The 10,958-nt window shown below is 36.2% G+C and overlaps 1 protein-coding gene across 1 annotated transcript; it reads right to left on the reverse strand.

Annotated features, from left to right (window-relative positions):
* Nucleotides 1-429: 429 nt before the first annotated feature.
* LOC125113304 (olfactory receptor 5K3-like) lies at nucleotides 430-1,356 on the reverse strand. Its single transcript, XM_047755928.1, has one exon. It carries the CDS (start codon nucleotides 1,354-1,356, stop codon nucleotides 430-432), a length of 927 nt encoding a protein of 308 aa, XP_047611884.1.
* Between the last annotated feature and the right edge of the window lie 9,602 nt (nucleotides 1,357-10,958).

Raw genomic sequence — 10,958 nt, forward strand, 5'->3', positions numbered from 1 at the left:
GGGAGTCTGTAAGATTATATCTTGAGATTCAAGAGATTTGCCAAAAGTATTAAATGGAGGCTTCCTTTGCATGTTACAACTTCTATTCCTAGAGATTGTTGGATTTGTTGAAAATTGTACCTCATTATACTCTGAAGCAAATAGTTACTAGTGTATGTCAAAACACCCTGATACAATGCATGTCTTTAAGAATAATTACTTAGTTCACCCCCTGGTGGAACCCAGTAGCTTAGATTTTGAAATACATTTTACCAGAATTACTCCTTTCTAAGCTTGTTAATTTGACTCATACACCAATGTGTCTCAATAATTTAGTATTTTATATACAAAGTGGCCATGTTCCACTTTCATAGTGTTCCTTGATCTTGAAAAAAAGTTTAATCAAATTAAAACCAGTTGTCCACAGGTCATGGTATTTGTTTCAGAATGTTATGCAATCTTCATCATTTTTTTCATAACATTTATTACTTCCTTATTTCTTAGGCTATAAATAATAGGGCTTAAAAATGGAATCACTATAGTATAAAAAACAGCAACAGCTTTATTTTTTTCTTCTTCTTTAACTGAATTTGGTCGAATGTACATGAAGATGAGAGAACCATAGAATATTGAGACAGAGAAAAAGTGGGATGCACAAGTAGATAAGGCTTTCCCTCTGCTTTTGTTGGATTTCATTGTGAAAATTATGAAAAGGATGAAAAGGTAAGAGATTATTACTATGGTAATAGTGAAGATTTGAATGAACCCTGTAAAGATTAATATCATCAATTCATTGATATAAGGGTCAACACAGGAGAGTCTCAATAATGGAAGGACATCACAAAAAAAGTGGTTGATTTGATGCAAACTACAGAAAGTTAACCTAAACAGAAACCCAACATGAATCACGGAGTGCAGGTTTCCACATATGTAGGCCCCTATGGTCATCTTAATACATAGTTTCTTTGACATCATGATGTGGTACTGCAGTGGGTTGCAGATGGCCACATAGCGATCATAAGCCATTGCTGCTAGGAGAAAGCAGTCTGCAGTTTCAGCTAGGCAGAGAAAATAAAATTGTGCCATGCATTCATAGAGAGAAATTATTCTGTTCTTAGAGAAGAAATTCTCTAGCATCTTGGGGGAAATGGCACAAGAACAACAAGAATCCATCAGAGCGAGGTTGCCCAGAAAGATGTACATTGGGGTGTGAAGACGACGCTCTATGAATATCAATGCCATCAGACCAAGGTTTCCCACCATGGTGATCAGATAGATGGTCAGGAACACTACAAACAGAAGGGGCTTCAGTTGTGGATGATTAGTAAATCCCGTGAGGATAAACTCAGTTGGAAGGGATTGGTTATCCCCAGTCATCTCTGTCTTATCTGTTGAGACAGGGATTATGGAGAGATAGAAGATTTTTATTTAGAATGTGTATAATTTTCCTTTCTAATTTTTATTTTACAAAAAAGAGAAGAGATTTTTCTTCAATCTTTTCCTATTGTCTTTGCAATACAGGTACATAAACTCCTGGGGGGACATTTGTTTCCCTAACATGTCAACTCTTATGACCTCAACTCTTACACTCTGGATTTGTGAGACTATTTTGATAATTCCAGGGAGGATGCCCACTGTAAAGTGGTTTGTCTTTATGAGTTATTGTAAGTGTAGAGTACAAGCCCGGGGTATCTATATTTGGTTAAGTGTTCTCAAATAAATTTAATTTCAAGTTTAAAGATTAGAAATTTTAAGTCAATTTCCTATATATATATATATTTAATTTCAAGTTTAAAGATTAGAAATTTTAAGTCAATTTCATATATATGTATATAATATTAAAACTAAGCAAAAAGTTTTCATGTGAATATTTGAAAATAACATACATTTGACATACTACATTTATATCTTAGGAATTACATGAAGGTCATTGGTGATTAATTAGAGGATGATTCAATTTTAAGAAAGGAAACTTAGAGAGCTAAGGAATAAAACATGTATTGATTACCAAGTCTTTATCTTTTCATTCAGTGACACACCCATTTCTATAAACACTGACCATACCATTATTCCTGTTGAGTTTTGCCCAGATATTATTTTTTTTTCTTTTTAGGGCTGCACTGTGGCATGTGGAAGTTCCCAGGCTAGGGGTGGAAACAGAGCTATAGCTGCCAGCCTCACAGACACAGCAATGAAGGATCCAAGCTGTGTCTGCAACATACAGCACAGCTCATGGCACCTCCAGATTCTTAACCCACTTAGTGAGGCCAGGGATTGAACACACATCCTCATGGATGCTTGTTGGGTTCGTTAACCACTGATCCATGACAAGAACTCTTTGCCCAGATATGTAAATCTTTCCCTTCCTTATACAAAGCATAATATATAGTATACAGTATTAATAGTATACTACATATGTAATATATATGTATAATGCTACTTAATAAAGTTTTAACTAAATACCTCAGAGTACAATGATATCTATTTTTATAGTCTTGAACATGTTTTCTCTATCAAACACAATGTACAATGCCTTATGCATAATCTCTGTTACCTTGTTTTATAGGTGTATGCATAGGAACTAGAGAGATGTTCTTCCAAAAATTATCAAATTTCAATAGGCACATGAAGAGATGTTCAGAATCACTAACTATTAGAGAAATGCAAATCAAAATCACCATGTGATATCACCTTACATCTGTCAGAATGCCTATTATCAAGAGGACAAGTGATAACGAGCTGGCAAGGATGTGCACAAAAGGGAATGCTTATACACTCTTAGTGGGACTATGAATTGGTTCATTCACTACAGATAACAATGTGAACATTTCCCAAAAAATTAAAACTAGAACTACAGTGTGATCCCCAAATCCCGTTTTTGGGCTATATCCTCAAAGGAAATCAAAGTAAGTTATCCAAAGAAAACTCTGCACTCCAGTATTTAATGCAGCATTATTCACAATAGTCAGGATATAGAAACGCCTAAATGTCCATTAGAGGATGACTTTGTAAAGAAGGTGTTTTATATAAATACAAGGTAATATTTTTCAGCCATGAGAAAGAATATAACCTGCCATTTGGCACAACATGAATGGAATTTGAGGACAATAAGTGTGATAAGTTAGAGAAAGAGAAGTATAGTGAGATGTATTACGTATATACATAGTGAAACTCTTGAAAACAGTATAAAGTTATGGTTACCAAGGGATGGTTTTGTGGGAATAAGAGAAATGTAGTTTAAGATGACAAATTTACAACTGATAAATAAGCCCTGTACAACTGATAAATAAGTCTAATGTACAGTACAGTGGATGTAGACAAAAGTATTTTTATAATCATCAACTTTGCTAAGGGAGTACATTTCAGTTATGCTCACCACAAAAAGAAATGACATTTATGTGATGTGGTAGAGTGCTAGCTAATGTTGCAGTGGTAAACAAATTGCCACGTCCAAATGTCTCAAATCCATATGTTGTATATCTTAAAGTTATGGAATGTAATATGCAAAGTGTATTTCAATGGTACATTTATATATGTATGTATAAAAATAAAAATAGAAATTTAGGATCTTCCTCTATCTCAATTGACCCATCTATATGTCTGTTTCTAGGTACTTGGGTAAGATTTTCTTGAAATACATCACAGTAGATTACAAGCTAATGACTAGAAATAAGCTTGCCCTTATGCTTTAGTTTTTTTTCTAACACTTAGAATAAGAGAAAACCCTTTACATCTTAATGCAGTTTTTGAGAGTAATATTTGATTTTCTTTGAAAGGCCTTCTTCTACCATTTTTAGTGATCCTCTAGGACATATTTAATCATGGGTCTAGTCATATAAATTCTGTGGTCAAAGTGTTTTCTTTTCCTTTTTCTTTTATTAAAACATCAAAGTGCAGGCCCAGACTGAAAATTTTATTTCTTTAGTTTCAAAACATTAAATAAAAACCACTTAGTTATTCAGCAGTTAGAAAAAATGTTCAGTGTAAGTGGATGAAGTATTTAACAGAGTTACTTTGTGTCCTTATCTGTTTATTTTGAAGTCCTACATTAATCAGAAAAAGTATGAATTGCAGCGTAAATCTCATCCTAGTTTCCCATAGCCTTCAGTTTTGAGAGAAAAATTATAGTTTGAAAAATCAATAAAAATATTTATGTATATACCTTTTAGTGAATGTCAATATTACAAGTAAAAATAAATTAGAATACTTCCCTTAACTATACTCACTGAGAAGCGTTTTGTTGCACCTCTTGTTTGCTTTACCATGTTAGGACACAAAAAATTTCAGAATATAAGCCTTGGTCTAAAACACTTGGGATTAAAACAATGGAAATATAGGAAACAGCAAATGGGTGAGAGTCAACAAATATTTTCTTTATGATGCAAAATTAAAACATTCTATCAAATCTTAAGGGATTTCCTGCACCGACATCTGTATATTTCTGTGGGGATATTCAATCCACAAAACATGCAGATGCCCTGAGAAATAATGAATTCAAAATAAATTACCTTCACTAAGGTCACCAAGGTCATTTGATGGTCACTTTGCTGATTATTAGTTTACTGACCTCATTTCATTTTTATTTAGTTTATTTTTCATCATTTACTTATATATATATATACATATATTTTAAAATACTCTTCATTCTGCCTAAACATAAACTGAGCAGGGAAGATTATCCTATTAGTTTCACCTGTTCATAGAGAAACTGACATGTTTTAATGACAGATGATTAGAATTTTGAAAGGAGAGAAAAGGTACAGTAGGCTCATCACAGGATCATCTGTGAACTGATCTGTCTCACTCTGTTGCAGAAACCTCGCTGGGAATGCTCATACCATTATCTAATCCCACATGTGGATAACTGAGATGGCCCTCCTATCGTTTCAGTTTACCTCATCTATCTTTACATTTATAACTTTGTTTTTACTCTTCATGTTATTAATAACACCTCAATATACTATATAATTATCTGTTGTTACATTTATAGTTAGTCACCTATTCCCCACCATCACCATGAGCATATAGGCTTAAGTAGGGAGTAATTTTTCCGTTATGTTCACCGTTATGTTCATTCCTGTATTTTCAACACCTCAAACCATATATATGCAGCACTTTGTGGTGCTCAACATGTTTTTATCCAATCAATAGAAAAAATTATACTTCCCTTCTGAAGAATTTGAAATGGCTTTCATTAGTTTTCAAACAAATTCATTTCCCCTAATTCAGTATTCCAGATTTTCCACAGTCTGACTGTATCTTACCCCTCACTTTACTGCCTTCCTTTCATCTCAGGGCTCTTGGCCATGTGCACCTCTTCACTCTTCCACTGTGTACCTTTCATTAACTGCCTCATGCTTCCCTCAACAACAACAACAAAATCCTTCTTTGTCCTTTCTTTTCATCCCAATTCTACTCATCCTTAAAGTGAAATCAGTTTTCCAGGAGGACATCAGCTAGGTCCTTTAAATTAAGTCGATTGTTCCTTTTCCTGAACTACATGATTCTTACATGTTTTTATAATGCATTTTCTTCTTTATCAAGTATGAATTGTATGTGTCTAGATTGTAAAAATTCTGACTAAATATGCTTAAGTCACCAAGTCATTGATCATGTCACATTTATTTTTTGGCTCTTGAGAACAATCTGAGCTACAACCTCAATACATGCTTTGTTGTTTTCAAAATTTCAACTATGTTAAACTTTAATCAAGTACTTACAGTATACAAGGCATTGGAATATGTAATGGGTAGAGTAAGTACAAGATGTGAGCATGGGGTGGCAAGATATAGATGTTCTTAGGTTTTAGAATGGCTTCTGACAAGAAGCTTATACTTTGATGGTGAGAAAGGTACTTAACATTGCTAATTAGCAGGCAGTTCAGGCTGTGATATAAAAGTGTAAATATGCTATATAAATATGCTGTATAAAATAAGTGTATTTTGACCTGGAGGGAGAAAAAAAGACTTCTCAATGGTAATATCATTTCAGATGTTCCTTGGAGATGAAGAGGTTTTTAATAAGCATAGTATATGGGGAAAGGAAGTAGCCTGAATGAATCACATGGTAAAAGCCAGGACCTTGAACTATCAAGAGCTAATTTAAAAACGGAGAACAAACTAGGTGGTACTCCAGGCCAGTTAGAGAAATATTAAAACTAAAACATCATTCAAAGTTCAAATTCCCTTCTTTCTTGGCTGAATTTTGCCTCTGGCTGGGAGGATACTTGGTCAGCTCCTTCTCAGTCACTTTCTCCTACACAGACCGTGTCTCCTCCTCTATGTCCAATACCCTGAGAGGAGTAGATTAGGAACAAGTACAATTTTGTGTGGCTGCCCCAGTTGTCCCCTGATCTTGGGGCTGTGGGGGACCCATGCACATTGCTGCATTTTTATTTTAAGGGCCACTATGGGGAGTTTCTCAGAGACCTTCCCCTGAAAGCTTTCAGACTGAAGGTCTTTCAACATGTGAAATCAGTATCTCTCCTTCAGCAGTCTATTTACCACACATTGCTTTGCTTCCTAGAAGGCTGGTTCCTCTCTGTTTTGCGTCATAGAGATCTCAGGTTATTCAGGAATTCTCTTTTGCTAGCATCCCAGGTCAGCCCATTCTGCAGGGAAGACATTTAGTCACCAGGAAACAAGAGTGGCTAAGGGATACCTGAATGGTGGGAATGCAGGTCTCTCCCACCTCAACCTGGGATCTTGTCACAGGGAGAAGCATGGTGAAGAATTAAGTTCTATTTAATTTAATATTAGTCATTTATATTAGCCAACAATATTTAATATTAGTCAATTTATATACTATAAGTAGCCCATATACACCATTTTTCTTTCTTTTTTTCTGTGTTTCGGCTGAGCCAGTAACAGCCTGAAGTTCCCAAGCCAGGTTTGAACCCACACCACAGCAGTGACAATACCAGATCCTTAACCCACTGAGCCGCCATGGAACTCCTTTTTTTCCTTTAATATTCTTCAGTAGATAAATATCTAAGGAGCAGGTTGTGTCTGAATAATTCTTTTCACTGTGCGTTACTATATTTCATTTCCCACATTAAGAGGATGCAATTTCCATACACCCCTGATAATGACAGGAAGAGAGATGACACACTTTCTGAGAGAGGATGAGGAGGACCCAGTGGAGATGAGAACAAATGAGGACACCCCTGAGGTGCTAAGGAAATTATGCCAAAGTTGTCATGTCTTTGGTGTTCATTGCTTGCCTGTGCAAGAGTACTTATGAGAAATTTCAGCCCTACCTTGTTTCTTGTGACAATTTGAGACTAAGAGAGCACTCAGGTAGTATGTGCTCTGGAGACTCACACTCCAGCCAACATAACACTGAGAAGATAACTTGTTTTAGGGCCCTTCTCCCTCCCAGGTCCAACTCTGATTCTTCCTGTGCCACCTGGCTTCCTCAGGCTGCTCCTTACTTTCCATGACTCAGTTTTAGGGCATATTTATCTTACTTTTTGTTAATTATTTTGATATTTTTATAATCCATTATATATAGTTATAACTTAATGAAAACATAAATTATCCTATCTAGGCCTTTTTACTAAGGTCACTCTTTTTTTAAAAAAAAAATTGCTGTAAAAGATGGCATGAAGGAGTTAGAAATTTTTCAAATTGCATATTTTATATTTACAGTGGCAAGTTGGTAATTGTTTTTACTACTAGTGTTGTAATAATGGCATATGAGGATAGGCAGTATTGTGAACACAATTTACACATTCAAATGTTCAAAGAGAGCAGGCAGGTAGAGTAAAATAAATTGTTGCCAGATCTCCCAGTTTTTCAAGAAACATTAAATTTTGTTTTTACACATATTCTTCTGATTTTTATATCTTGGAAATTAATTTTTTAAAAATACTGTCTGTCTTGCACTACATGGGCCAAACCACTCTGTGCAGCCCCCTGGATGATCTTTTGTGACTTCTTATCTGGTAGTTGAAAATGTGGGTTTTGCCGTTAGCCTGGTCTTCAGAACACAAATGATGCTGTGCGGCTCTGAGCAAGTGACCCAGCAATACTAGGTTGAAGTAAGGCAGAAGTGCCAATTTTGTGACTTCCAACACTGGGCCTTTAAAATGTCATGTACTTCTTCCCTGCTCTCTTGGTACATTCTTGGAACCCAGTATCCATGCTGTAAGGAAAGCCAGGTGTATCTGTTTCCTGGAACTGCCATAACAAAGAACCACAGAAGAGTTGCTTAAACAGCAGAAAGTTTTTATCTCACAGACCTGGAGGCCAGACTTTTGAAATCAAGATGTCTGCAGGGCCACACTCCCTCTGCAACCTAATCAAGAGAATCATTCCTTGCCTCTTCCTGTCTCCTGGTGACTTGCTAGCACTCCTTGACATTGCTTGCTTTAGATGTATGACTCCAATCCTCCATCTTCAGGCATTTTTCTCATTCTTCCTGAGTCCCTCTGCACTGTCTTCCTGCTGCATGTCTGTCTCTGTGTCTTCTTTCTATAAAGGACAGTAGTCATATTGGATTAGGGCCTACCCTACTGACTTCATTTTAACTCGATTACTTCTCTAAAGATCCTATCTCTAAATAAGGTCAGGTTTTGAGATACCAGGGGTATCCTTAACACTGGATCACAAGGGGAGGCCCTGGGTTGGCTTAGACCCCATCTGACAGCCAGAATCCATGTGACTGCAATTACCTGATAAACACTGTGAAGGAACTTGCCTAGGTGACAACAGTCACACCCCAAGCCATGGGACAGAATAATAGAGTGATTGTTGTTGTTTTAAGTCATGGAGTCTTGGGACCACACAACAATAAATAACTGGAATGTGGAGTCTTGGGACCACACAACAATAAATAACTGGAATGTAAGTCGCATTGAAATGGTGAACAGGTTTTTTTTCCCAGAGATACCCAATATACCCTCTGGTTACAGATATCTCCTACAACCTATGGCTGCATCAGGCCAGCTCTGCTTCTTTCTGGGCCTGCTCTGGCATTTTTACATCTTACCAATTTTAGATGCCTACAGGCTCACTTCTCACTTTCATCAACAATTCCCTCATTCCTTGTATGTAGCAATTAACATGCATCTTTCCTTTGAGTCCTTCTCGGCATTTACGTGTCTAGTTTCTTGTAATTTCTTGTCATAATATACTTTTCACAAAGTTTTTCTCTTATTTTTGAGGGACATATAGGCCAAAAGAAATGTGAAATTTCAAATGTTTGGAAGTAACATATCCTTCCACACAAAAAATGGTAATTTAATTTTCTACTATAAACATCTAAATTATAAAGGACCACAGGGTTAAAGCTTTTGTTGTAATGTTTTAAAATGTGTCTTTTATTTTTTATCAAAGTAATTCGTATGCAGAATTTTGACAAGGGAGGCAAGAACATAAAATGGGAAAAAGAAAGTCTATTCAGCAAGCATTGCTGGGAAACCTGGACAGCTGCATGCAAAGCAATGAAATTAGAACACATCCTCACACCATGCACAAAAATAAACTCAAAATGGCTGAAAGACTTAAATATACGACAGGACACCATCAAACTCCTAGGAGAAAACATAGGCAAAACACTCTCTGACATCAACATCATGAATATTTTCTCAGGTCAGTCTCCCAAAGCAATAGAAATTAAACCAAAAATAAACCCATGGGACCTCATCAAACTGAAAAGCTTTTGCACAGCAAAGGAAACCCAAAAGAAAACAAAAAGACAACTTACAGAATGGGAGAAAATAGTTTCAAATGATGCAACAGACAAGGGCTTAATCTCTAGAATATATAAACAACTTATACAACCCAACAGCAAAAAAGCTAATCAATCAATGGAAAAATGGGCAAAAGACCTGAACAGACATTTCTCCAAAGATATACAGATGGCCAGCAAACACATGACCAATGCTCAACATCATTGATTATAAGAGAAATACAAATCAAAACTACCATGAGATACCACCTCACACCAGTCAGAATGGCCATCTTTAATAAGTCCACAAATAACAAGTGCTGGAGGGGCTGTGGAGAAAAGGGAACCCTCCTGCACTGTTGGTGGGAATGTAAACTGGTACAGCCACTATGGAGAACATTCTGGAGATACCTTAGAAATCTACACATAGAACTTCCATATGACCCCGCAATCCCACTCTTGGGCATCTATCCGGACAAAACTCGACTAAAAAGAGACGCATGCACCCGCATGTTCATTGCAGCATTATTCACAATAGCCAGGACATGGAAACAACCCAAATGTCCATCAACAGATGATTGGATTCGGAAGAGGTGGTATATATACACAATGGAATACTACTCAGCCATAAAAAAGAATGACATAATACCATTTGCAGCAACATGGATGGAACTAGAGAATCTCATACTGAGTGAAATGAGCCAGAAAGACAAAGACAAATACCATATGATATCACTTATAACTGGAATCTAATGTCCAGCACAAATGAACATCTCAGAAAAGAAAATCATGGACTTGGAGAAGAGACTTGTGGCTGCCTGATGAGAGGGAGAGGTAGTGGGAGGGATCCGGAGCTTGGGCTTATCAGACACAACTTAGAATAGATTTACATGGAAATCCTGCTGAATAGCATTGAGAATTTTGTCTAGATACTCATGTTGCAACAGAAGAAAGGGTGGGGGAAAAAATGTAATTGTAATGTATACATGTTAAGGATAACCTGACCCCCTTGCTGTACAGTGGGAAAATAAAAAAATTATAAAAAAAAGGAAATCAGATAATTTTAAATGCTTAAAATGAAAAATAGTATCTATACTTTCAGCCCAATTACTACCCTCCCCAACCCTCAACCATTTTCAACTTCTCTAACATTTTTTTTTTCTGGATTCATTTTCTTATTTCTAAGCAGTGTGCTTATACTGCTATTTTATAGTTTCTTAGTTATAGATGTTTCTCTAGAGGAATATATAGCTTTCTCACTATAGCACAGCCCTCCTCAAAGAATAATCTCACTCCCCTTATCCTCT

This window comes from Phacochoerus africanus, chromosome 1 (genome assembly GCF_016906955.1).
Source record: "Phacochoerus africanus isolate WHEZ1 chromosome 1, ROS_Pafr_v1, whole genome shotgun sequence".
Lineage (NCBI taxonomy): Eukaryota > Metazoa > Chordata > Mammalia > Artiodactyla > Suidae > Phacochoerus > Phacochoerus africanus.

Excerpts from the sequence above, each read along its gene's own strand:
- LOC125113304 (XM_047755928.1), bottom strand. The coding sequence starts at position 1,356 with ATGACTGGGGATAACCAATCCCTTCCAACTGAGTTTATCCTCACGGGA.